Genomic DNA, 27,600 nt, shown 5'->3' on the forward strand with positions numbered 1-27,600 from the left:
TGCTGGCTTTGGTGGAACCCAACTGAGAGTACCAATTCAGGACAAATTGCTTAAAGCAGGGCAATAAGAGCCCAGGGCTGGGGTTCCTTTGGCACCAAGGGAAACCAAACCAGCCAAACAGAGAACACTTCGGTTTTACCTCACTGGCTATCCAGAAGTCATACGAGCAATTCCCTTAGACACTTCGGTTTCCCAGTATCACCACCATTGCCACTCATTATGGGGATGAATGGTTATGAAAACCAATACCCCAGTAAAAGAAAAATGTTCTCCTGATCCCAAAGGACCAAGCCCCAGACCCAGGCCAATATACAAATCAGTTCTTACCCACAAATTATGCTGTTGCCAATCCTTTAGAATCTAAAATCGAAAGGTTTATTCATAAATGGAAAAAGATATATAGATGAGAGCTAGAATTGGTGAAATGGAATTAATTGCATACAGTAATGGCAAAGTTCTTGGTTCAGGCTTGTAGCGGTGATGAAATCAACTGGAGGTTCAAATCAAGTCTCTGGAGTACATCCATAGCTGGGATGGGTCATTCAGTCCTTTGTTTAGAGCTTCAGTTTGTAGCACAGTCCCTCCAGAGTCAAAAAGCAGGATTGAAGACAAGATGGATGAGCTGCAGCAGCCTTTTATAGTCTCTTGCCATGTGGCCTCCTTTCTTTGTTCCAAAGACAAGCATTCCAGCACATGGCATGAAAAAACCTTTGAGTTCTATCCCTAGGCATGTCCCTGCATGCCTTGCTGAGTTACAAGGTATAGCTGCCTTCGCTCAATGGGTCAGTTGTACAGCTGATGGTCTTTAATGGGCCATCAAGCAGGCGAGACAGTGCTGATGCCAAATTGTCTGGGGTGTCACCCAGAAGCATAGCACAAGTTTGAAATACAGACAGTATAGAGCCAATACTTATAACTTTAAATACAAAAATGATACATGCATACAGATAGCATAATCCTAACCAGCAGACCATAACCTTGTCTTAGACATCTTTTACAAGATTTGGTGCCACAATGATCTATACGGTCCCAGTTTATGTCAGTAACATCACACTCCCCACAACTGCCCCAACACGCCAGCCCTTGCCTCCCCACAGCCACCATGACGCACCAGCCCTCATCTCCCCACAACCACCCTGACAAACCAGCCCTCACCTCCCCACAACCACTCTGAAGCATCAGCCCTCACCACCCCACAACCGCCCCAAATAACTAGCCCTTGGTTCCACACATCCACCCTGATGCCCCAGCCTTCTCTACCCTCCTACTGCCCTGCTGTATTGGCCTTGCCTGATGTTCCGGACTAGGTGTGTGGGCTTTAAAGTGTCTGCTGGAAGCTGGGAATGGGTGAGAGCTTCCCAAGCTATGTCTTTAGAGGCATGGGAATCAGCCCATCCAGACCCCATCCTTCGTCACCAACCCATTCCCCGACTCCCTGGCCCCCATTAGCCCCCGCCACTTGCCCAAGTCACTGTCCCTCCACCCACTCACCTGCTCCATACCCCACCAGCTGCCACCCACCATGTTCCCCCTCATTCTCCACCCACTCCCCAGCCCATGGCCACCACACTGACCTCCCATCCTCTCTCTTGCCCAGTAACCCACCTGCTATTTGCTGAATGCACTGCCCTGCTCAGGCAGGAATTGCCTGGGGGTGCCTCTCATTAGATGCCCCAACCCCCCCCTCTTCCGCTGACAGGAGGCTGGGAAAGCGGGTGGCGATCTAGTCTTTGCAGTGGAAAAACCTATGAAGAAACCAGTGAATTCAGCAAGCAACGTTGGACTCTGGGTATAACAGTGAGTGCCCCTGGGTACAGCCGTGAAGGTGGGGTCTGCTTGGGGTACAGCTGCAAGGGGGGCTGCTAGGGATACAGTTGCATGAGGGCCTGATGGTACAGCCACACGGGGTTCTGATGGTACAGCCGCATGGAGGTCAGGGGTACAGCCAAGTGGGGGTCGGGTACAGCTGTGAGGGGAACTGCTGCTTTTTGCCTCTTGCAGATTGGGTTATGTGGAAATTTAGTGCTCATGAAATTAATGCCCATGGGCAGGGTCAGGCACACAGCAAACTTCCTCCCCCAGCTCTGCCAGTGCCTCTGAAACACCCATCGGCTAGCCCAGCCCCAACCTGCAGCCCCTGCTAGCCCAGCCCTGGGCTCCCCACTCCCCCAGCTCTGTCGGAGCCCTCTCTCCCAACCCACAGACCTCTGATATTCCAGCCCTGGGCTCCCCCCTCCCCCAGCTCAGCTCACCTCATTCCTAACCCAAAGCTCCCTGCTGTTCCTGAAAAGAGTATGCCTGTCGTTAAAGCTGTGTGTGGGCTTTGTGCTGATACCAGAATGCTCATTTCCCATGTGCCATCAGTCTCAGTTTGTTGGAGAGCAAAATGCCTGAGCGCTGAGAAGACACTGGGCCAAGGTGTGGTACGTTTGCTGTATGATGAAGCTGGCAGGGCGAAGATGGCTGGGAAAGGAGAGTACCCCCCAAGCCAGGAGTGGATGGGCCATTTGAGAGGCCCTTGTCCCAGTGGGAGAACAAAGTGGGTGAGGGACTCAGCCTATCACTCCCTTCTCTGGGAACCAGACCCTGCCCAATGCCATCTCTTGGGCATGGCAGCCAGGCAGCCATTGCCTAGGCTGATAAAGTGTCCAGGCTGACTCCCCCAGCCCTGCTCTCACCAACATTCGCGCCCTATGCGGCTGTTTACATGGGTACAGCGGAGGGCCTGACAGGGCAGGCTGGTCTCTGTGGTGTGGGCACTGCACGGAATGTAATAACAATCCCTGCCTGGGCGAGCTGGGAGTGAGAGATTGGACTGCCAGCCCATGTTCCCCCACAGAGATGAGTTGATCTTTCTTTGGCTGCCACTGCCCCAGCGCCCTCCCCATCAGCCCTTTGCCAAGGGGGAACTGGTTGACACTGTAGCTGCTGAATCATGGCATGCCCAGGCCACTCCTCCTACTTGGAGCATTAGCCACTGCTTGGGTGTCGCTGGGCTGCTGAACCCCTGCCTGGCAAGGGGTAGCCGAACACCAGAGCTATGGCAGGAGCCTGTGGGAGTCTGGCTTGGCCTGCTGGGGAGGTGGCGGGGCTACAGTGCCGATTTGCAGAGGGTGAAATGCACAGCTCTGAGCCCAGATTTAAGCTAAGGGCCCACTGGGGCTGGGCAGTTCATTGGGTCAGGAGCTCCTCAGACATCTCCTTGATCATAAACAGGCTACACACTCCTCCCACTGGCCACTGTGCCTGCAGGGAGCTGTTCCCAAGCTAGAGGATTGTGTGTGCCAAGGGGGGCAGGAGGGGCATGAGTGATAGCAAAGCGCTTGGAGCTCAGTCATGGACCAGGGCCCATTACACCAGGCACTGCACATACACATACACAGTTGTCAATGATCTCTCTGTCTCTTTCTGTCTCTCATCAAGCTTTTGAAACCATGGAAACCACTAGGCTGCTTCACAGATTGCAAGGCCAGAAGGGCCCAGTGTGATCTCGAAGGCCGAAGAGAGGATGTTGGGTCTCACTGAGCAAACCAGGCCTTTACCCGTAACAAGCATCTTCAGAGCCTTGAGGCAGCACTGCAGGAGGGTGTGGACCTCTTCTTGGCTCTGTGTACTGTCTGGAGCAAGCCATGGGAACACCCACACAGCTTGGTGTCCGTCGAGAACATTGCCAAAGCATGGGCCTGTACCACAACATGACTGTCACAGAGGTGGGGTTTGCCCTGCTCTCAGAGGATACTTCTGAGCTTGTGCAGGACTGCTCCCTCCTGTGGTCTCCTTGGGCTGGGGATCTGATGGGGGGGACCATTGGCCCTTTCTTGAGATTATACACAGAGTTGCTCACTGACTGAATCTTAACTCTAGTAGCTTCATAGGTTTTTTTCCCTCTCTCTGAGCCATGTACGAGTCTAGAGCTGGCAGCTGAAGGCTCCAATCTCCTTCACATTCCAGTAAGCCCCATTGGCCCCTCCGCATGCGCAGCATTCCTGTACTCTCACCATCCCTGTGACGGAAAGTGTTCCACACCGCCATCCGTGGGATTGAGAGAACTTCAATTAGGACCTAACACTGTTTCCTTACTGAGATACGAGGCCATAGGACTCTGAAAGGCAGTGCGTAAACTGGCTGACTTTTCCCAAAGCGGATACTGGCCAGTCATGTCTCTCAGCTGCCCCAAAGCCATCCTGAAGCCATTCTAAAGCATTCAAATGGCAGTACTATCCACTGGTAACGTCACACCTTGTTTTATGTATTCCCAGGTATTATTTTTATTTCCATAACAGCCTTAATCATTCCACTTTGATTTACATCTATACCTCATCAACACCCAGTGGCTGGGGGTTTCTTGTTTCTTTTTGGTTTGGTTTCCTTTGTATTGAATGCTCTTTCCTTTCTGCTTTGTGCTGAGTTAGCACCCAGGATGTTGTCTGTAGAAGCAATAGAGTCCAGAAGGCTATAACAAGCACAAGGTCAGGAGAGCGCTGCCTCTGCCATTCTCCTCCTTATTACTGTGCAATTCAAGTCCTTCTTAAGCCATTGCATGCTTAGAAAGATGGAGGAGCTACTCACAGCAAAATGTTTAACCTGCCAGGATAAAGTTCCTCAGACCGTAACCCAGGAGATCAGAAGGAAACCAAATGGAAAGCTTGTTTCACCGTAGAAAATCAGCAAGTGTACAAATATTCTGGTTTTCATTTGTTTGTGTTGTCACTTTCCTGCCAGTCTCTTGTTCATGCTGAGCATGCTCAAAACAACAGTTCATTGGTGTGATCCATCAGAGCTTCCATCCACCTTGGGTAACCGCGAGCGAGTCTCATGTCTAATGTTCTATGCAATGAAATACAAAATTGAAAAAAATCCTGTTAATATTTACTAAGTTCAATGTTCTGTATAAGGATTTAATTGCAACTGTGCTATTGATACTAGATAGTGATCTTTATATCAAACACCCGTGTGTATAACATTTCAATTAGTGGCACGTTTGACCCATCAAGGGACACTTTGCCAAAGGCCTGTGACTGTCCTGTAGTAGAGCATGGCTTGTTATTTTTTTGCATGCTCTCATCTACATCTAACGCTTGCAGTTCTTTGCTTGGAGGATTTTTTTCTCATTGGTTCAGCTTCGATGTTGAATGCTAGTAGCAGATTTATGCACTTGTTTTTGATGGCACAGTCCCAGTGTGAAGCAGAACATCCTGCAGCTGATGAGTCTGAGCTCTCTACCTCTTGCCCTGCAGTGGCTACCAGGGTCCAATACACAGCACCACCAGGGGTTCCCTGAGATAGACCTTTGTCCAGCCCTGGCCCATCTCACAATAGGCAACCAGGCAATGGGTAGGGGGGCGGGGGGAGAGAAAGACAGTAGCCAGCTGGGAAGGGCAGCTGGAACAGCTCTGGAAATAGGTTTTAGAATTTCTGCACTAAAACCTCCCTGCCCTGCCTTGCTTTTTGAGGCTGAGAGATCTCATAGTGGTGTCAGCTCTCAGTGCCGCTCCTTCCCGTGGCTGAAGAGCCCTGAACAACTTCCCTAGAAATTCATGGAGAGAGGACTGAGCATGGCCCAGTAATAGAAAAGCAGCGCAGACTGCCCCGTAGTTGCAATGCTCTCCCTGCCTGTAGCCACCTGGCTGAGCTGTGTGTTTGCACGAGCTAGATGAAGCCTGTAAAGCCCTTTCAGGCCAGCGGGCATTGCAAAGAGACAGGGCCGGAGCCTGGGCACTGTGAACCTGTGGGGACTGGGCAGGACCCAGGGGTGCCCACCACATAACTCATTCTCCAGTGTGCACCAGCTTGGCTGTGCCAGATTGGTGAGTGATCGGCCCAGCCAACACTCTCCTCAGATCCCAAAGCACCTCTGTCCAAGAAGCTTAGGCTCCACACTCTGCTTAGGGCTTGCTGCACTGTCCTCCCATTCGCTCAGCCAGGGGTACCCAAACCTGCCCAAGCCAGGCTTATGTCAGCAGCCTTCCCAAAGGCCAGCATTAACTGGGGCAGAATGAATCCACCCTCCCTGTTAGTAGAGAGGTGCCACCGACAGAGACTACAGGTCCCAGTATGCAATGCTCTGTCTTGGAGCTGGAAATGGTTGCCACTATGTGCCATGTTGTCTTGAAAGAGGCACTTCAGCCATCCTTGCAGAACAGCAGGCGTCAAGTGCTCCCATGGATGGTTCCAGGCACAGATGGTTGGAACCAGCACCAGCATCTGCACTGTTCTGGGTCGGGTACCACGGCCAGGTTGGAATCTTGTGCACATGCCAAGACACCCCTGAGGTGAGAAGCCGGAGCTGCTGCACATTGACATTGGGTGACCTGCCAACCCAGACTCTCTCTGCAGTGCAGAGACCTTCACATCACAGAGGGGAGCCCTCCAGGGCTGTGACACCTGTGCTGCACCCAGGCTCTGCAGGCAGCTGCTGAGATCCAAGCTGTGAGGTCCTTATTCGATGGAGACCATGGAAAGGAATGGGACCCCCCACCCCCATTATTGATCCTCACGGGACCCGGGAGGGTGCAGCTGATACTCCCTGTCTGAGGTCAGGGAGCATGGAGGGATGTTGCAGAAGCTGCATGTTTCTGGAATCATGTGCAGGCTCAGAGCAGTATTCTGCCTGGGCATGGCATGGGGGTGGGTCAGCACTAACTGTGGCTCTGTGGCGATCACTGTGGCCTTGTCTACAGGGGGTGGTTATCTTGACAGGTAGCACTGCTGATGGCTGCTCAGTGGCTGGTGGACCCAAAATTGGACTCACTCTAGTTCACTGCAGCCAACTGCTTGCAGTGCCATAGTCACTGACTGAGCCCCTGGGTGGTATATCGGCACAGAGGCCATGTCCTGATGGCCATGGAGGCTGAGTTCTCCTCTCACCATGCAGGGCTGTCTGCTGGAGGCTCTGGCATGTGGCGGGAGTGCGGGGGGGTCGGGGCGGTTGCACCATGGCTTCCGAGGTCACATCAGCTCCCAGGATAGAGGGCATCCACTTCTAGAGCTCTTGATGCAGCATCCTTCACCAGCACCACACTGATTGTAAGCCCAGCACTCGGAGCGTCACTGTCGCCGGGGGATTGTGAGTCAGTCCCTCCCCAGCTGTGCCAGGAGCATGTCCCGTCCCACCTCCTGCTTAGGTGCTGCAGCTCAGACAGGAGGCAAAGCCAGGCCCCTGGCCTAGGTGTGCCAGAGTGAGGGGGGGGGGGGGGGGCAGAGCCCTTTGCCTGGCTAGGCTGTCAGAGAGTCCAGAACAGCAGGCCCAAGATCAGAGCTTGGCAGGGTTAACCTGCCGACCATGGCACTGTAAACATGGCCACACTGCAGTTGGCAGGCAGGCAGTTAGTCATGGACCAAGCACAGCTGCTGGGCACTACGCCTGCTGATCTGCACTGGCCACACTAATGGGCAGCATGGTGCCAGCCCAGCAAGTGATGCAGAACAGAGAGATCTCACTCTCTTAATCTCCCGTCCATCCTGGGCATTGTCTAGGCGTGCCCACTCTCAGCCTTGGCTTCTCGCTTGGGGTACTGGTTTCGGTGGAAGACTCAGCTAGTCCTGAACACAGAGCCTTGTTCTTGGGCTCCTGCTGTTTTGCTCCTTCGAAGGGGGCAGGCGTGGCTGTCCTTGCCCCAGGCAGCAGGACGTTCCCCAATGCTCTGCATTGCTCTAGGGCCCTCTAGGGTATTTTCCCAATGACAAGTGCATAGTCTGCATATGCTTCTCCAGGGCTCTAGTTGGACCCTTGCCCTCCGCTGGTTTGCTCAGCAGTGGCTGCACCAGCCCCCTCCATTCCTGCCATGTAAATAACTGTACATGTGGAATCTCCGGTGGTAAGGACAGCAAAACCCAGCAAGGCCACGGAGTGCCTCTCACTGCCCAGCACACTGGCCATGCGTCTGTGGTGGGCTCGCTGCGCTGACCACTCTTGCCGTCCTCTCCCCGTGCTCACATACCCGGGGGCTTTCCTTTGCGTTGGTTTTTGAAGCAGGGAAGGGGTGCTGTACAAAGCTCAAACAAAAGAACAAATTGCCAGTTGTAAGTGCAATGACCTTGTGAATGGTGTGTAGTCCTGCTGTGAGAACATGTATTTCAGTGTGTCACCTCCTGTATTGTGAGTCCCTCCGAGATGTTGCCCTACAAGGTATTTCTGTGGGAACAGAATAAAAGGACTTGATAGAAATCAGAGGGTGCCATGACTTGATTTGTACCAAGTGAGATTACACAGCAAAGTGGGGTTGGAGCACACTGAGGAGAGCCGGGCAGCCCAGAAGGTGACAGGCACTAGCAACTAGCAGCTGTTGGATTGAGCTGAATGGGCATGGCCAGCAGCACTGGGGTCCCCAGTGAGCAAGTCTGGGTTCAGCCGGGTTTGGTGGGACAATGCCTTTGCTTCCTAGCACAGCTGCGTTCATTGTGGGACAGGTGGGGAGCAGAGGTGCCTGCATCCCTGCTCTGCTGGATCCAAGCTGCAGCCTGATGAGACTATGTCTATGCTACCACGGTAAATCAACCTATGTTACGCAATTCAAGCTACCTGAATAACGTGGCTGGAGTTGACGTACCTTAGGTCGAGTTACCGCGGGTCTACACCGCGGGGGGGGGGGGTCAATGGGAGAAAAATCTTGCGTTGACTTACCTTCTCTTCTCATCAGGGGTAGAGTACAGGGATCAACTGGAAAGCAATCGGCTGTCGATTTCGCGGGTATTCACTAGACCCACTAAATTGACTGTTAGTGGATCGATCTCAAAGCGTTGAGCCCCGCTGTAGTGTAGACATAGCCTGATGAGTCACAGGGGACTCTTGGCTCAGGCGCTGGCTACCTGGTTCGAGGAGACTGGCTGTCATGGAGTTACAGGCTGGGTGCTCTGGAACTGCTCTGAATGAAGTCAGGCAGGACTCTGAATTAGCGTGTCTCCCCTCAGGAGCACTCTCTCCAGGGCAGCCTGCTCGCCTTCAGCGCCTCCTGTGTCTGACCTCGGAGCGTTCAGCTCCCTGTGAGCTTCCAACAGCAAGTCCCCCTGGATGGGACCTGCACACTACTTCACAATCAGCACTGACTCAGACAGCATTGCGAAATAGAAGCATTTATTAATCGACAAGAACACAGCGTAGAGCAGAGCTTGTTAGCACTTGTGTTCAGTTGGATCACAGAAACCCGCTTTGGGACTGCCACTTGATGTGTCTAGACTACCTCTGAGCCTGTTGTCCCTGCCATCTTGGGACTTCAGTACCTAGCCTGGTTTGAGCCAGGCACTTGGATCTTGCTGCAAACATAGAGCCAAGTCTGAACCACGTCCCCCACAAGCTGCAGGCTTAATTTAAAATATCTTAAGAACTGCTCCTTTCTCCAGGACTCAGATGCCCAGCTCCCAATGGGCTCCAAACCCCAAATAAATCAGATTTACCATGTATAAAGCTTATACAGGGTAAACTCATAAATTGTTCGCCCTCTATAACACTGATAGAGAGATAGGCACAGCTGTTTGCCCCTCAGATATTAATACATATTCTGGGTTAAGTAAAAAATAATTTTATTAAATACAAAAAGTAGGATTTAAGTGGTTCCAAGTAATAACAGACAGACCAAAGTAACATAAAACAAGCAAAATAAAATAAAAACACGCAAGTATATACCGCATAGAAAGCTGAATATAGATAAATCTCACCCTCAGTGATTTTCAATAGGCTTTTTTTCACTGACTGAAGACCTTCCTAGTCTGGGCCCAATCCTTTCCCATGGTACAGTCCTTGTTCCTGCTCAGGTGGTAGCTAGGGGATTTCTCATGACTGTAGCCACCTTTGTTCTGTTCCACGCCCTTTTATAGCTTTGGCACAAGGTGGAAATCTTTTGTCCCTCTCTGGGTTCCCATCCCTCCTTCTCAATGGAAAAGTACTAAGTTAAAGATGGAGTCCAGTTCAGAGGTGACCCAGCACGCCCTTCACCAGAGACATATGAGCCTCCCATTTCTGGCTAAAGACACAGATATCATCAATGTATGCTAGGCAAAGCAAGTCTTCCATCCCACTCAGTAACTGGTCAATCCGGCGCTGGGAGGTGGCAGGTGCCCTCTTGAGGGTGAAGGGCAGGACCAAGAACTCACAGAGCCTCAGAGGGGTGATAAAAGCAGATTTAAATCTGTCATCTGGCTCCAATGGCAACTGCTAGTAAACCTTGATGAGATTCTTAGTTACCAAGCTCCCCACAACTTGTCTAGGAGCTCATCAGGCCAAGGCATGGGTTTGGCGTCAAACAAGGTGATGGAATTGAGCTTCCACACAGAACCGGATAGACTCCTCCTTCTTGGGGACCAGCACCACGGGCAAGGCGCTGGGGCTGAAGGATGGCTGGATCACCCCTAAGGCCAGCATGTCTCTGACCTCTCACGCCAGTGGGACAGCTAAGTTAGTGAGCAAGGCAGAGGATAGCTGTTCAGAGAGGGAAATTGATTCCAAAGGAAGGTTGGCCCCTGTCACAGGGAAGCGCTCCACTAGGTGATCTTCCCTCTTCTCCCACTGGCCACACAGAGCCAGCACCAACTTCTCCATGTCAAAGAACCGCTTTATCATGTTGACCTGGAACCCTCGGTGGCTGAGAGCCCAGTTGGACAGTTTCACATAGTTCACCTCATTCGGCTGTTTGATACCCTTAAAGGGTCCGTCCCAGGCGGCTTGTAGCTTCATCACTGGGATGAGTACAATCACATGGTCCCCGGTGGCATAGGAGCGAGTCTGCGCTGAGTGGTCATACCAGACCTTCTGCTTCCCTTAGACCTTACCTAGGTTTTCCCTGGCCAGACCCATGAGCTCAGTGAGCTTTTCCTGGAATGCTAGTATGTACTCCAAAACTGATTCCCCATTGGGAGAAGCCTTCCTCTCCCATTCATCCCTCACTAAGTCCAGGAGTTCCCTCAATCTCCTCCCACAGAGCAACTCAAAAGGGGAGAACTCCGTAGATTTCTTGGGATACAAACAGCAGGTGGAGTAAATCCACTCCTGCAGACGCTGGGCCATAAAAGTCTTCAGCATAAGCTTGAGGGTCCCATTAAACCTTTCCACCCACCAGTTAAACTGAGGGTGATATGAAGAGGCCCAGGTGTGCTGGACCCCACATTTCTCCCACAAGCACTGGAGCAGGGCAGAACTTGCGCCACATCACACGATCTGCTTCCCCAACACCAACTCCCTGGCAGGGCTAGTGCCACGGCCCCCTGTGACATTCTATACCTTGGGGGAGGGTACAATAAACCCCATATTCCTCATTTTCATTATAATCATGATATTGCATATAAAGCATGCTTTGTATGGTATCAGGGAAAAGGTTACGATCTGCTGAAAGTCATTTCTCTATCCATGTATGCCATTAATGCATATGAAGTTATGAGAATTGTGTTGTATGGTTCTCTCTAAAACATGCTGTAAATTGGGGAGTCAGTCAGTTATTAGTTCCTCAGAGGCAACAGAAAGGGACACCCCAACACTGGGGTGGAGTTTCAAACAACCGATCAACAACTATTGTTCAGCAAGGGAGCTACAATTCAATGACTGACACTGAGAAGAAAACGGAATTCCAACTGAGGAGATTGGCCCAGGTTTAAGGACCAAACGTAAATTAAGGGCTGCAATATCCAGTCGCAAAAAGAAAAGGAGTACTTGTGGCACCTTAGAGACTAACAAATTTATTAGAGCATAAGGTTTCGTGAGCTACAGCTCACTTCATCGGATGCATTTGGTGGAAAAAACAGAGGAGAGATTTATATACACACACAGAGAGAACATGAAACAATGGGTTTATCATACACACTGTAAGGAGAGTGATCACTTAAGATAAGCCATCACCAACAGCGGGGGGGGGAAGGAGGAAAACCTTTCATGGTGACAAGCAGGTAGGCTAATTCCAGCAGTTAACAAGAATATCAGAGGAACAGTGGGGGGTGGGGTGGGGTGGGAGGGAGAAATACCATGGGGAAATAGTTTTACTTTGTGTAATGACTCATCCATTCCCAGTCTCTATTCAAGCCTAAGTTAATTGTATCCAGTTTGCAAATTAATTCCAATTCAGCAGTCTCTCGTTGGAGTCTGTTTTTGAAGCTTTTTTGTTGAAGTATAGCCACTCTTAGGTCTGTGATCGAGTGACCAGAGAAATTGAAGTGTTCTCCAACTGGTTTTTGAATGTTATAATTCTTGACGTCTGATTTGTGTCCATTCATTCTTTTACGTAGAGACTGTCCAGTTTGGCCAATGTACATGGCAGAGGGGCATTGCTGGCACATGATGGCATATATCACATTGGTAGATGCGCAGGTGAACGAGCCTCTGATAGTGTGGCTGATGTGATTAGGCCCTATGATGGTATCCCCTGAATAGATATGTGGACAGAGTTGGCAACGGGCTTTGTTGCAAGGATAGGTTCCTGGGTTAATGGTTCTGTTGTGTGGTTGCTGGTGAGTATTTGCTTCAGATTGGGGGGCTGTCTGTAAGCAAGGACTGGTCTGTCTCCCAAGATCTGAGAGAGCGATGGCTCGTCCTTCAGGATAGGTTGTAGATCCTTGATGATGCGTTGGAGAGGTTTTAGTTGGGGGCTGAAGGTGATGGCTAGTGGCGTTCTGTTGTTTTCTTTACTAGGCAGCTCTCCAACACCACTTTCTACAAGCCATTACCCTCTGATCCCACTGAGAGTTACCAAAAGAAACTACAGCATTTGCTCAAGAAACTCCCTGAAAAAGCACAAGAACAAATCCGCACAGACACACCCCTGGAGCCCCGACCTGGGGTATTCTATCTGCTACCCAAGATCCATAAACCTGGAAATCCTGGATGCCCCATCATCTCAGGCATTGGCACCCTGACAGCAGGATTGTCTGGCTATGTAGACTCCCTCCTCAGGCCCTTCGTTACCAGCACTCCCAGCTATCTTCGAGACACCACCGATTTCCTGAGGAAACTACAGTCCATTGGTGATCTTCCTAAAAACACCATCCTAGCCACTATGGATGTAGAAGCCCTCTACACCAACATTCCACACAAAGATGGACTACAAGCCGTCAGGAACAGTATCCCCGATACTGTCACGGCTAACCTGGTGGCAGAACTTTGTGACTTTGTCCTGACCCATAACTATTTCACATTTGGTGACAATGTATACCTTCAAATCAGCGGCACTGCGATGGGTACCCGCATGGCCCCACAGTATGCCAACATTTTTATGGCTGACTTAGAACAACGCTTCCTCAGCTCTCGTGCCCTAATGCCCCTACTCTACTTGCGCTACATTGATGACATCTTCATCATCTGGACCCATGGAAAAGAAGCTCTTGAGGAATTCCACCATGATTTCAACAATTTCCATCCCACCATCAACCTCAGCCTGGACCAGTCCACACAAGAGATCCACTTCCTGGACACTACGGTGCTAATAAGCGATGGTCACATAAACACCACCCTATATCGGAAACCTACTGACCGCTATTCCTACCTACATGCCTCTAGCTTTCATCCAGATCATACCACTCGATCCATTGTCTACAGCCAAGCACTACGATATAACCGCATTTGCTCGAACCCCTCAGACAGAGACAAACACCTACAAGATCTCTATCATGCATTCCTACAACTACAATACCCACCTGCTGAAGTGAAGAAACCGATTGACAGAGCCAGAAGTGTACCCAGAAGTCACCTACTACAGGACAGGCCCAACAAAGAAAATAACAGAACGCCACTAGCCATCACCTTCAGCCCCCAACTAAAACCTCTCCAACGCATCATCAAGGATCTACAACCTATCCTGAAGGACGACCCATCACTCTCACAGATCTTGGGAGACAGACCAGTCCTTGCTTACAGACAGCCCCCCAATCTGAAGCAAATACTCACCAGCAACCACACACCACACAACAGAACCACTAACCCAGGAACCTATCCTTGCAACAAAGCCCGTTGCCAACTCTGTCCACATATCTATTCAGGGGATACCATCATAGGGCCTAATCACATCAGCCACACTATCAGAGGCTCGTTCACCTGCGCATCTACCAATGTGATATATGCCATCATGTGCCAGCAATGCCCCTCTGCCATGTACATTGGCCAAACTGGACAGTCTCTACGTAAAAGAATGAATGGACACAAATCAGACGTCAAGAATTATAACATTCAAAAACCAGTTGGAGAACACTTCAATCTCTCTGGTCACTCGATCACAGACCTAAGAGTGGCTATACTTCAACAAAAAAGCTTCAAAAACAGACTCCAACGAGAGACTGCTGAATTGGAATTAATTTGCAAACTGGATACAATTAACTTAGGCTTGAATAGAGACTGGGAATGGATGAGTCATTACACAAAGTAAAACTATTTCCCCATGGTATTTCTCCCCCCCCACCCCACCCCCCACTGTTCCTCTGATATTCTTGTTAACTGCTGGAATTAGCCTACCTGCTTGTCACCATGAAAGGTTTTCCTCCTTCCCCCCCCTGCTGTTGGTGATGGCTTATCTTAAGTGATCACTCTCCTTACAGTGTGTATGATAAACCCATTGTTTCATGTTCTCTCTGTGTGTGTATATAAATCTCTCCTCTGTTTTTTCCACCAAATGCATCCGATGAAGTGAGCTGTAGCTCACGAAAGCTTATGCTCTAATAAATTTGTTAGTCTCTAAGGTGCCACAAGTACTCCTTTTCTTTTTGCGAATACAGACTAACACGGCTGCTACTCTGAAATATCCAGTCGGGTGAGAAGAACTGCTTAAGCAAGTTGCTGCCCACTGTAACAGAGTTGACAGTTTAGACTGTGTGCTCATATTTTATTTCTTTTGGTAACTAACTCTGAGTTTTTGCCTATCACTTAATATAATTTAAAATCTAACTTTTATCATCAATATATTTGTTTAATTGTTTATCTTTAGCCATAAAGCTGTATGACCTGTTAGGCAAATCTGCCCAGGTTTTACAAAGACTGGTATATATCCATTTCCATTGTTGAAGAGGTGAACCAGTTACTAAATGTGCACTGTTTCAGAGTAGCAGCCGTGTTAGTCTGTATTCGCAAAAAGAAAAGGAGTACTTGTGGCACCTTAGAGACTAACAAATTTATTAGAGCATAAGCTTTCGTGAGCTACAGCTCATTTCATCGGATGCATTTGGTGGAAAAAACAGAGGGGAGATTGATATACACTGTGTGTGTATATCAATCTCCCCTCTGTTTTTTCCACCAAATGCATCCGATGAAGTGAGCTGTAGCTCACGAAATCTTATGCTCTAATAAATTTGTTAGTCTCTAAGGTGCCACAAGTACTAAATGTGCACTGCCCATCTTGCGCAATGCAAAACGGTATATTCCTGATGTACAGTGCTGGGGGGATTTGGCTCCGATACCTTTCTCTTTGTGATTCATGAATGGCTCTGGGAGCATTCATGCAATATAGCTGTGTGTGGGGCTCCTGCGCGGAGTGATTACAGCTCTTGGAGGGGTTTGCTGCTGGTCAACAGCAAGGCATTGAGAGAGACAGCCCAGGGTGGAGAGAGTTAATGGTCCATGGCTGCACCCAGGGGGACAGACCGTAACACACACTACCATTGTTCTCCCCACACCGGCACCTTGGCAGAGCTAGACCAATAGCCCCTACCCTGCTCCCCCACACCAACCACGGAGCAGGGCTAGTGCTGCAGCTACACCTGCTCCAAGCACACTGAGCCTGTCCTGTAGTAGGTAAAGTCTGGGAACTTATCTGGCTCTGCACCACGTGTGGACTGGTCCTGGCTGAGGTGGATAGTGGGATGGAAATTGTTGAAATCATGGTGGAATTCCTCCAGGCCTTCCTTTCCATGCGTGTCATCAATGTAGCGCAAATGCTTGCACGTAGAGTAGGGGCATTAGGGGACAAGAGCAAAGGAAGTGTTGTTCCAAGTCAGCCATAAAAAAAAGTTGGCATACTGTGTGGCCATGCGGGTAGCCATAGCAGTGCCGCTGACTTGAGGCTATATATTGTCCCCAAATGTGAAATAGTTGTGGTTGAGGACAAAGTCAAAGTTCAGCCACCAGGTTTGCCGTGACATTATTGCGGATATATTTCCTGATAGCTTGTAGTCCATCTTTATGTGCAATGTTGGTGTAGAGGGCTTCTAGATCCATAGTGGCCAGGATGATGTTTTCTGGAAGATTTCCGATGGATTGTAGTTTCCTCTGGAAATCAGTGATATATGGGAGATAGCTAGAAGTGCTAGTAGCGTAGAGCCTGAGCAGGGACTCTACATAGCCAGACAATCCTGCTATCACGGTACCAATGCCTGAGATGATTGGGCGTCCAGGATTTCCAGGTTGCTGGATCTTGGGTAGCAAACAGATTACCCCTGATCGGGGTTCTAGACATGTGTCTGTAGAGAATTGTTCCTGTACTTTTTCAGGGAGTTTCTTGAGCAGATGATGTAGTTTCTTTTGGTAACCCTCAGTGGGATCAGAGGGTAATGGCTTGTAGAAAGTGGTTTTGGAGAGCTCTCTAGCAGCCTCTTGTTCATATTCTGACCTATTCGTGATGACAACATGATCCAGTTCCTAGAGACTACAGTGCTAATAAGCGATGGTCATATAAAAACCACCCTAGGTCGGAAACCTATTGACCTAGATGCCTCCGAGTTTCATTCAGTCCGCACCACAGGATCTATTTTCTCTTAGCCAAGCTCTATCTACAACCACTTTGTACAAACACAAACACCCACAAGAGCTTTATCAAGCGTTCTTACACCTATATTACACGCCTGCTAAAGTGAAGGAAGAGATTGAGAGAGCCAGAAGAATACCGAGAAAGTCACCTGCTACAGGACAGGCCCAATAAAGAAAATAACAGAACGGAACTGGGGGGGGGTCACCTTCAGCCCCTAACTAAAACCTCTCCAGCGCATCATCAAGGATCTACAACCTATCCTGAAGGACGACCCATCACTCTCACAGCTCTTGGGAGACCTTGTAAGTCCTTGCTTACAAACAGCCCCGCAACCTGAATCAAATAGTCACCAGCACAACACAACAAAAATACCAATCCAGGAACTTGCAACAAAGCCCGTTGCCAACTGTGTCCACATATCTCTTCGGTTTCAGAGTAGCAGCCGTGTTAGTCTGTATTCGCAAAAAGAAAAGGAGTACTTGTGGCACCTTAGAGACTAACAAATTTATTTGAGCATAAGCTTTCGTGAGCTACAGCTGACTTCATCGGATGTCTTCATATCTCTTTGGGGACACCGTCATAAGGCCTAATCACATCAGCCACACTATCAGAGGCTCGTTCACCTGCACCTCTACCAATGTGATATATGTGCCAGCAACGCCCCTCTGCCATGTACATTGGCCAAACTGGACAGTCTCAACGTAAAAGTATAAATGGACACAAATGAGACGTCAAGGATTATAAGATTCAAAAACCAGTTGGAGAACACGTCAACTTCTCTGGTCACTGGATTACAGAACTAAAAGTGGCAATTCTTCAACAAAAAAGTCAAAAACAGACTCCAACGTGAAACTACAGACCTGGAATTAAATTAGGCCTGAATAAAGACTGGGAGTGGCTGGGTCATTACTAAACCTAAACCTACTTTTTCCCATTCTAATTTCTTCCCTACTGTTCTTCACACGTTTTTGTCAACTGTTGGAAATGGTGCACCTTCGTTATCACTGCAAAAGTTTTTTTTCCTCACTTTACCTGATCATTCTCATTACACTGTGTATGGTAAGTCCCATTGTTTCATGTTCTCTGTGTATATAAATCGGCCCACTGTATTTGGTACTGAATGCATCACGAAAGGTTACGCTCAATAAATTAGTCAGTCTCTAAGATGCCACAAGTACTACTTTTCTTTTTGCGGATACAGACGAACATGGCTGCTGCTCTGAAACCAGGGTTAAAAAGTGGAACCTCCGAACGTGAACTTGCAGAAATGGTGGTGAGAATCCGAGAGTGGGAGCAGCATCAAGCAGCCAGTTAGAGCGGCACACAGCGACCACAGAGATGTTGCAAGACATCCCCCACAGGATTTGTAAAGGTAACACAATGAAACACTATGCTGTTAAGCTTAATTGGAAAGTACTCTAAGGTTGGAGGGAACCGGTGCAGAGATTTGTGTTGTCAGGAGGGACCTGATCCAGGAGAAGGATTTGTTACCAGGAAAAATGGCAGAATTAGAATTGGTGAGAGGTTACAAAGTCCTTGCACCCTTAGCTTAGGTACACATGGAGACTAGTGATTGCAGGCTCAACTGACTGTTGCAGTGGTGGCAGAATCTGCCCCAGGGTTTGTTAGCAGCAAGAAGGAGTCTTGTGCTAAAACCCCAAAGCTGAAGTCACATGTGCTGCTGGGGGAACAGCAGAGTGTCTCTTTAATTCCTCTGTAGCAGTGGAGAATGCAGCTTTGGGGGCAGGGAGGGTCGTGACCAGTTCCTGTAGCCCCAGGGCTCAAGGCAAATCCCTGCGGGAAGAACTGGATAAAGCCAGCTCCTGTCCTGTGATCATCTCCCTGGGGGAGGGGAATGTTCCACCTTGTAACAGGGAGGCCTTCCAAGCTGTTGGCTTCTAGGAAGTTGCAGTTCAGCAGCGGATAGGCACTGTATTCCGGAGATGGAAGTTGGGGTCCTGATAATCAATGCGGTGGGAACAGACTCCGAGGACTCTGTAGTTGGAAGCAAGCCCAACTTGAGTGAAGGAGGGGGATTTTGCTGGATAGGGAATGGTCTATCATAGCTGGTGTCTGTGAGCCCACAACTAGATCAGGGGCACATTCTCTTTTGCGGGACACAGAAGTGTCTGTCTCAGAGGGGAGTCGAGAGAGGGAAATCCAAACAGACTCTAAGGGGGGACAGGAGGGTCTGCCCACCTTTTCTAGGAAGGATTTTACCCAGGAGGAGGGTGAAGGATCGGCATCTTAAATGCTAGATCCCTCACCTGTGGATCAGGTTTTAGAGGGAAGATTGGTGGTCAAATCTCCTGTAGGTGATAGTCCACCCAGCTGACGTTTTGGGAACAGACGAAGGGGATAACTGAAGGATCGTACGTATCCAAAGCACTTCATTGAAAGATGTTGTTCTTGCTACGCTTGTAATAGATAACACTTTATCTTCAAGGCAGGTAAAGGAAAGACTTTGCATTTGGAAAGCATCACAAGCTGTTGTAACGCAACACAAAGATATTCCAGAGAGAGTGGCTCAGGGCAGGCATGGTTGCAGTGTACCCTTTCCTTGCCAAAAGCCAAAACAAAAAACTGAATTGAGAGCCTTCTCCAAACAGAAATCTGTATCTGAATCCCTACCATGGTACACAAAGGAGTTGGGAAATGCAGTAGACCCTGAACAAGTTAAATTCTGCGAACAGAGTCTGTTTGTCATAAATTGGCTCTTAATCTTGTGTCTTTCCCTACTTCATCTATGAGTCAAGACAATGGACCTGATGAGATGGACAAACTCTGAAAATGTGTAATATAGCTGATTTTCTGGAAAAAAAATATGATGCGTCTCAGGCTGAGAGCTTGGCGCAGTAGCAAGAGCTTAACAGACCTAAACTGCTCACACCTCACAGCATTGGTGGCTACATGCTCCACCAGCAACTCCTTCCAGGGCCACCGGAAAGGTAAAAGATCAAATTCATGCCGAGATAAAAAGCATGTTGGACGTAGGGTGATTAAGTGCCTGGGCTTCCCCTGTAGTCTTACTCCCCAAAAAGGATGACACTGTAAGATTTTTCTGTAGAAGATAGGAAACTCTGCTGTCACTGTAACATATGCATATCCCATTCCCAAGACGACGAGCAGGAGGCGCCACACCGGGGAGTTGTCGCTTTGCTATGAGTGGTGGAGAATGTGGGCATAAACCATCACCCTGATACAAGGAAAAGGACAAGGACTGTGGGACTAGTGCCCATATCAGAGGCTTGAGGAACTGAATGTGGAGAAAACGATGGACTATTAATGGAGAGCCTGTGTGGCCCGGCTCGCCAAGCAGGAAGCGGGACTGCTTCAGCTGCAGCGCGGGAGGGCACATAGACCTCATCGAGGGCCAGGCACCTGGGACTGAAGGCCAGTGCCAGGGCCTAAAGAATGGTTCGCCTGTGGGCAACAGGGAAACTACCGAAGGGACTGCCCCTACCGAGTTGGGGCACAGATACCTCACCTGGACAAGGAAGGACCTGAGAGAGCAACCCCTGTGAGGATAACAGGGGGCCCCGAACATGTTTGTCTTGTAGGAAACCGGAGCACATGAAGAGGGAGTGCCCTCAGGGGACTCACAAGGCCCAGGCTAGGCCTGAGAAGGACAAAGGAAGGCACTTCCTGTACCACAAGGGCGGCCAAGGAAGATGGCCTTGCCACCAGAAAAGGAAGGGCAGGATAAAGGATCGGGTTGCATACAAAACTGCACCGAAGGAAGCAGGGGTGAGGACAAGGGCCCTGGAACGGAGAGGGTCTAGGGCAGAGGGTAATCCACGCGGGGGGGGGGCACAGTGGAGATCCAAAACAGCAAGGGAAACCCATGGGGGAGCTGAGGCAAGCTACAGTTGGTACCCTTCAGGAGGAAAGCCAGTTGCTCCTTCCGCTGGAGAGCCTGCGGCAGGAAAGGATGTCCTGTGGGCCCATCTGAGGGAGAAACGAGGCATGTAGAACACTTCTCGCCCACAGTGGGGGATATTGAGACGGGGTGTGTGTAGCGGTCCAGTCCTGAAGGAGTTAAAACAGACATGTGAGCGGGCTGCACTGAGAAGGTTGCAGCTGCGAAAAGGACTGAAAGCAGCTGTGTGAATAGCTAATTCCCAAGACAATCAACAGGAGGTGCCACACCGGTGAGTCTTGGCTTTATTTAAAAGCTCCAAATCAATTTTCCAAGCAAGGGCTCTGTCAAGCCTGACCTTAAAAAAACTCTAAGGAAGGAGATTACACCACCTCCCTAGTTATTCCAGGGCTTTATCACCCTCCTAGTGAAAAAGTTTTTCCTAATATCCAACCTAAACCTCGCCCACCGCAACTTGAGTCAATTATTCCTTTTTCTGTCATCTGCTATCACTGAGAACAATTTAGATCCTTCCTTTTGGAACACCCTTTCAGGTAGTTGAAAGCAGCTGTCCAATCCGCCCTCATTCGTCTCATCTGCAGTCACAACCGCCAACTCCTTTAGCACCCTCAGATTAAGTGCATCCAGTGCCATGGACTTGTGCTGGTCCAGTTTTTCTAAATAGTCCCGAACCACTTCTTTCTCCGCAGAGGGCGACCACGTCCTCCCCATGCTGTGCTTCCCAGTGGAGCAGTCTGGGAGCTGACCTTGTTCGTGAAGACAGAGGCCAAAAAGCATTGAGTACATTAGCTTTTTCCACATCCTCTGTCACTAGGTTGCCTCCCTCATTCAGTACGGGGCCCATAGTTTCCTTGACTTTCTTCTTGTTCTCAAGATACCTGAAGTATCAGAGTAGCAGCCGTGTTAGTCTGTATTCGCAAAAAGAAAAAGGAGTACTTGTGGCACCTTAGAGACTAACAAATTTATTAGAGCATAAGCTTTCGTGAGCTACAGCTCACTTCATCGGATGCATTTGGTGGAAAAAACAGAAGAGAGATTTATATACACACACACAGAGAACATGAAACAATGGGTTTATCATACACACTGTAAGGAGAGTGATCACTTAAGATAAGCCATCACCAACAGCGGGGGGGGGAAGGAGGAAAACCTTTCATGGTGACAAGCAAGGTAGGCTAATTCCAGCAGTTAACAAGAATATCAGAGGAACGGTGGGGGGGTGGGGTGGGAGGGAGAAATACCATGGGGAAATAGTTTTACTTTGTGTAATAACTCATCCACTCCCAGTCTCTATTCAAGCCTAAGTTAATTGTATCCAGTTTGCAAATTAATTCCAATTCAGCAGACTCTCGTTGGAGTCTGTTTTTGAAGCTTTTTTGTTGAAGTATAGCCACTTTTAGGTCTGTGATCGAGTGATCAGAGAGATTGAAGTGTTCTCCAACTGGTTTTTGAATGTTATAATTCTTGACGTCTGATTTGTGTCCATTCATTCTTTTACGTAGAGACTGTCCAGTTTGGCCAATGTACATGGCAGAGGGGCATTGCTGGCACATGATGGCATATATCACATTGGTAGATGCGCAGGTGAACGAGCCTCTGATAGTGTGGCTGATGTGATTAGGCCCTATGATGGTATCCCCTGAATAGATATGTGGACAGAGTTGGCAACGGGCTTTGTTGCAAGGATAGGTTCCTGGGTTAGTGGTTCTGTTGTGTGGTGTGTGGTTGCTGGTGAGTATTTGCTTCAGATTGGGGGGCTGTCTGTAAGCAAGGACTGGTCTGTCTCCCAAGATCTGTGAGAGTGATGGGTCGTCCTTCAGGATAGGTTGTAGATCCTTGATGATGCGTTGGAGAGGTTTTAGTTGGGGGCTGAAGGTGATGGCTAGTGGCGTTCTGTTGTTTTCTTTGTTGGGCCTGTCCTGTAGTAGGTGACTACTGGGTACTGCTTCCGCCGACGTGCACGAGCTGAAATTGTGGAAAAGCAGCATCGCTTACCCCATAACCTCAGCTATGCAGAACACAGTGCCATCCATAGCCTCAGAAACAATTCTGACATCATAATCAAAAAGGCTGACAAAGGAGGTGCTGTCATCATCATGAATAGGTTGGAGTATGAACAAGATGCTACTAGGCAGCTCTCCAACACCACTTTCTACAAGCCATTACCATCTGATCCCACTGAGAGTTACCAAAAGAAACTACAGCATTTGCTCAAGAAACTCCCTGAAAAAGCACAAGAACAAATCCGCATAGACACACCCCTGGAGCCCCGACCTGGGGTATTCTATCTGCTACCCAAGATCCATAAACCTGGAAATCCTTGATGCCCCATCATCTCAGGCATTGGCACCCTGACAGCAGGATTGTCTGGCTATGTAGACTCCCTCCTCAGGCCCTTCGTTACCAGCACTCCCAGCTATCTTCGAGACACCACTGACTTCCTGAGGAAACTACAGTCCATTGGTGATCTTCCTAAAAACACCATCCTAGCCACTATGGATGTAGAAGCCCTCTACACCAACATTCCACACAAAGATGGACTACAAGCCGTCAGGAACAGTATCCCCGATACTGTCACGGCTAACCTGGTGGCTGAACTTTGTGACTTTGTCCTGACCCATAACTATTTCACATTTGGTGACAATGTATACCTTCAAATCAGCGGCACTGCGATGGGTACCCGCATGGCCCCACAGTATGCCAACATTTTTATGGCTGACTTAGAACAACGCTTCCTCAGCTCTCGTCCCCTAATGCCCCTACTCTACTTGCGCTACATTGATGACATCTTCATCATCTGGACCCATGGAAAAGAAGCTCTTGAGAAATTCCACCATGATTTCAACAATTTCCATCCCACCATCAACCTCAGCCTGGACCAGTCCACACAAGAGATCCACTTCCTGGACACTACGGTGCTAATAAGCGATGGTCACATAAACACTACCCTATATCGGAAACCTACTGACCGCTATTCCTATCTACATGCCTCTAGCTTTCATCCAGATCATACCACTTGATCCATTGTCTACAGCCAAGCGCTACGATATAACCGCATTTGCTCCAACCCCTCAGGCAGAGACAAACACCTACAAGATCTCTATCATGCATTCCTACAACTACAATACCCACCTGCTGAAGTGAAGAAACAGATTGACAGAGCCAGAAGAGTACCCAGAAGTCACCTACCCTTCTTGTTATTCTTAACATCCCTTGCTAGCTGAAAATCCAAGTGTGATTTGGCCTTCCTGATTTAATTCCTGCCTGCCTAAGCAATATATTTGTCATTTGTCCAATCTTCCACGTATTGTCAGCTTCTTTTTTGTGTTTACGATCAGCAAAGTTAAGGTTTGTTTCTGCAACCTCAAAAAGGATTCTTAAAAATACAGCCAGTTCTCCTGGATTCTTTTCCCCTTCATGTTATTCTCCCAGTAGATCCTGTCCATCAGTTCCCTGAGGGAGTTAAAGTCTGCTTTTCTGAAATCTAGGGTTCGTATTCTGCTGCTTTCCTTTCTTCCTTCTGTCAGGATCCTGAACTCGACTGTCACTGCCTCCCAGGTTCCCATTCACTTTTGCTTCTCCTACTAATTCTTCCCAGTTTGTGAGGAGCAGGTTGTTGCATATTGCTTGTTGAACCTCGTCTGATTTCTTTTGGCCCAATCCTCTAACCTCGCTGGCACCTGACCACAATGACCAATGAGGAGACAAGATAAACTTTCAAAGCTGGAGGGAGGGTAAAACAAAGGGTCTGTGTGTGATGCTTTTGCCGGGGACAGAACAGGAATGGAGTCTTAGAACTTAGTAAGTAACCTAGCTAGATATGCGTTAGATTATGATTTCTTTAAATGGCTGAAAAATTAGACTGTGCTGAATAGAATGAATATTCTTGTCTGTGTGTCTTTCTTGTAACTTAAGGTTTTGCCTAGAGGGATTCTCTATGTTTTGAATCTAATTACCCTGTAAGGTATTTACCATCCTGAGTTTACAGAGGTGATTCTTTTTACATTTTCTTATATTAAAATTCTTTTTGTAAGAAATTTGAATGCTTTTTTCATTTTTCTTAAGATCCAAGGGTTTGGGTCTGTGGTCACCTATGCAAATTGGTGAGGATTTTTATCAAGCCTTTCCCAGGCAGGGGGTGCAAGGTTTTGGTGAGGATTTGGGGGGGGAAGACGTTCCCAAACAACGTTTTCCCAGTAAACCCAGTCGAACGTTTGGTGGTGGCAGTGGAAGTCCAAGGGCAAAGGGTAAAATAGTTTGTACCTTGGGGAAGTTTTAACCTAGGCTGGTAAAAGTAAGCTTAGGAGGTTTTCATGCAGGTCCCCACATCTGTACCCTAGAGTTCAGAGTGGGGAAGGAACCTTGACAAGGGGGCGGGAACAAGCACAGCCAAGAGCCCCGCCCTCTGCTAATGGCCTTTTGCAGGCAACTGAGCCTGGAGCCCCCCCAAGGACACAGAGGAGGGGCAACCACAGGGGAGGGGACAGGGCAGTGTAATGGCAGACTCTGCCTCCCCAACCAGTAGCCTGGGAGCTAGGGGCAACTCAGGGCTAGACACAAGTCCCCCAGGACATCCCCACCCCCGCACTCTGAGCAGGGGGCCTCTGCCAGGTGCAGAGCCACACTCTGGCTCAGTCCCTCCTGCTGGAGCCCCCAGCACCGGGGCAGGAGGCAACGCAGCCCAAGCTCTTCCCCAGCTGCCTACATCCCATGGCAGGGCAGCCCCCACCTTCTGCCCAACCACTCCCACATTGGGCAGCCAGCCAGGTCAGGCTCTAGCAGAGCTGTGGGGGTGGCGATGGGCACACGGTGGGCGCTGGCAAAGGCACAGGGCAGAGACACTCACTCTCCCTTGATCTCACTGCAGGTGCCCGAGGGGCCCGAGTACACAATGGCCTGGCTGTCATGGAAGATGAGGTATTGGCGGCAGAACTTCACGCTCTCGGCTCTCTCCAGGTCCTGCTGAGACCACTCTGGAAGGAGAGGGCAGTCAGCTGCTGCCTGCCCCAGACAGGCACTGCTCCCCTCTCCTTTGGCCTTAGAGCAAAGATACCAGATGAGATGGCCTGTGTACAGAGCAGGGCACCTTGCCTGCCTGCACTCCTGGCACTTTCTATGTTACCTGCAAACAGGCAGGGCTTGTGGCTAAGGCAGGAACTTAGGACTCAGGAGATCAGGGTTCAACCCCAGCTCTGTGTGATCCTGGCCCAGGCCCTTATGGCTTGATGGTCAAGTGCACTTAGCACTTTGCAGCTGGGACGGGGGACGCTTCTGAAAATTAGCTGTCACTGTCTGGGCCTCAGCTCCCCAGCTGGCACATGGGGACAGCCTTACGTAAGTCAAGCTTACGTCCCAGGAAGCTGGGGCCAGCCCCATCTGGGCACACTTCTCCCACCTCTCCAGTTCGAGAAAGGGAGCAAGTCACATGGCAATGGGCAGGTCCCAAGGCTCAGTCAGGCCTCTGAGTGGAGAGAAGACAGAAGCCTGGAGAGCCGGGAGCAGTGGCTCAGGAAGCAGGGCTGGTCAGGTTAGGGAAGCCATGCGGAGGGCCGCGAAATCCTTAACTGGGGAAGGCCGGGACTGGAGATGCTGTGGGATGCTGCTGTGACAAGTGCAGAGGGAGTTGCGGAGTCTCTGCTGACTGTAAGGGAGGGGACTGTAGGTAACAGACAGGCAGCACAGCGCCAGGTGCTCTCTGCTACAACAGAGCATCCCATCATGCACTGCTTCTTCTTTGGAGCCAGCTGCAGGGATGGGAGGGCTGAGCCCAAGCCCAGGGAGCCTACCCAGGAGATGGCATGCTGATCCGATGGGACCCAACAGCCACAAATCCCTTCACTCATGTGAAGAGCCCCAAGCAGGATCTTGGGGTGGTTTCCTCCGAGACTGATTCTTGGCAAGCAGACAGCCTAGGCCCATTGCCTCACCTCAGAGATGGGGAACTGGGGGGCTTCCCAGGGCAAGGCCGAACCAGAGTTAGGAACAATGCAGCTGCCCTCTGCCCCCGGGGCCCCTCTGCCCTCCGCTCTCTCCGCACTGGGGCAGAGGGGCTTGGAACGCGCGGGGCGCAGCGGGGTCGGTACCTGTATAGACATTGCAGTATTTGCCCCCATACCGAGTGGTGACCTCGGGCCCGATACAGGCACTGCAGAGCGAGGGGCACTGGCTGAGCTCGCGGTACAGCGCCGCTATCTCTTCCGGGCTCCTCAGCACCTGCGCAGGAACGGCTTGTCAGCACAGGGAGGCTGGAAGGGGGCGCCGCGCCAGGCACCGCGCAGCCGGGCAGGAAAGGACCAGGGCAGCGGGGAGTTCGCGGGCAGGGAGGGCTGGGCGCAGAGCCTGGCACCCCGGGGGCACGGACGGGGGCTCAGGGACGGGGAACGCAGCCAGGCGGCTGTGCGCGGGGGAAGGGGTCACGGCCCTGTGGGTCACACGGAGGTCACGGCGGGAGGTGGAGCTTTCGCTCCCAGTCCCTGCCCTGCCAACCAAGGCCCCTCCCGCGGGACGCTGTGGGAAGGCGCTGGACAAGCCCCTCACCGGCGACTCCATGTAGCTGACGCTGCTCCGGACGCTGGGGATCCTGACACGACACTTCCGGCGCGGAGAACGGGGCCTCTACTGGCCAGGGTCCGGCCCCGCCCCAAGGGCGCTGCGCGGGCAGGGCGCGTGTGACCCCGGTACTTGCCAGCAACGAGACCGTGCGCTGTCCCCGCTAGGGGGCATCGGGCCAGACCTAGCTCCGCAGCGAGCCTCAGGCGTGGAGATGAACGGCACGCGGCCCCCCTTCAGAGCCCAGAGACCAGCCTGGGGAGTCGGGGCTAGGCGCTGGAGGCAGGGCCGGGGGCGGGGCGCTGCTTGGGGGCAGAGCTGGAGGTGGGGCCGGAAGGGAGGAGACCGTGCTGGCGGGGCGGGGCGGGGCGGGGCGCTCGGGGCGACGGGGCTGGTGCTGGTGAGGCGCTGGCTGGGGTCAGAGCGGGAGGTGGGACCGGGCTGGTGGGGTGGGGCGCTTGGGGGGACGGGGCTGGTGTTAGTGGAGCGCTAGCTGAGGGCAGAGCTGGAGGTGGGGGCTGGGCT

At 50.5% G+C, this 27,600-nt stretch overlaps 2 protein-coding genes across 11 annotated transcripts in view; one reads left to right on the plus strand and one right to left on the minus strand.

The window, feature by feature from the left end:
- BSN (bassoon presynaptic cytomatrix protein) overlaps window positions 1-4,866 on the plus strand; it is a 510,614-nt gene extending 505,748 nt beyond the window's left edge. For 3 of the 6 annotated variants that reach the window (XR_005293922.2, XR_006282593.1, XR_006282594.1), the window contains 2 exons: window positions 1,700-1,797; window positions 3,424-4,866. The gene's annotated coding sequence lies outside the window, so the exon portion shown is untranslated. Of the gene's footprint in view, window positions 1-1,597 lie in introns of all 6 variants that reach the window. The other 3 variants (XM_038409469.2, XM_038409468.2, XM_038409470.2) reach the window with 3 other exon arrangements.
- LOC119858561 (acylamino-acid-releasing enzyme-like) lies at window positions 1,541-27,361 on the minus strand. Of its 5 annotated transcripts, XM_043518377.1 has the most exons (5): window positions 27,064-27,335; window positions 26,610-26,739; window positions 25,373-25,499; window positions 8,037-8,134; window positions 4,694-4,827 (listed from the first exon to the last, which is right to left on the minus strand). In XM_043518377.1, the coding sequence occupies exons 1-4, from the start codon at window positions 27,073-27,075 to the stop codon at window positions 8,122-8,124; spliced, it is 282 nt and encodes a 93-aa protein (XP_043374312.1). In that variant the 5' UTR covers window positions 27,076-27,335; the 3' UTR covers window positions 4,694-4,827; window positions 8,037-8,121. The 5 variants fall into 5 exon arrangements, with proteins under 5 accessions (XP_038265401.1, XP_043374312.1, XP_043374311.1 ...); XM_038409473.2 differs by lacking the exons at window positions 4,694-4,827; window positions 8,037-8,134 and adding an exon at window positions 1,541-1,745 and having other exon boundaries at window positions 27,064-27,336; XM_043518376.1 differs by lacking the exon at window positions 8,037-8,134 and having other exon boundaries at window positions 25,373-25,563; window positions 27,064-27,361.
- Between the last annotated feature and the right edge of the window lie 239 nt (window positions 27,362-27,600).

Source organism: Dermochelys coriacea, chromosome 7 (genome assembly GCF_009764565.3).
Source record: "Dermochelys coriacea isolate rDerCor1 chromosome 7, rDerCor1.pri.v4, whole genome shotgun sequence".
Taxonomy (NCBI): Eukaryota; Metazoa; Chordata; order Testudines; family Dermochelyidae; genus Dermochelys; species Dermochelys coriacea.

Excerpts from the sequence above, each read along its gene's own strand:
- LOC119858561 (XM_038409472.2), bottom strand. Across the intron at positions 25,500-26,609 it reads ATACTGCAATGTCTATACAG|AGTGGTCTCAGCAGGACCTG; the intron begins GTACCGACCCCG and ends CTCTCCTTCCAG. Across the intron at positions 4,828-25,372 it reads TGCAGTGAGATCAAGGGAGA|AACATTAGACATGAGACTCG; the intron begins GTGAGTGTCTCT and ends TTCATTGCATAG.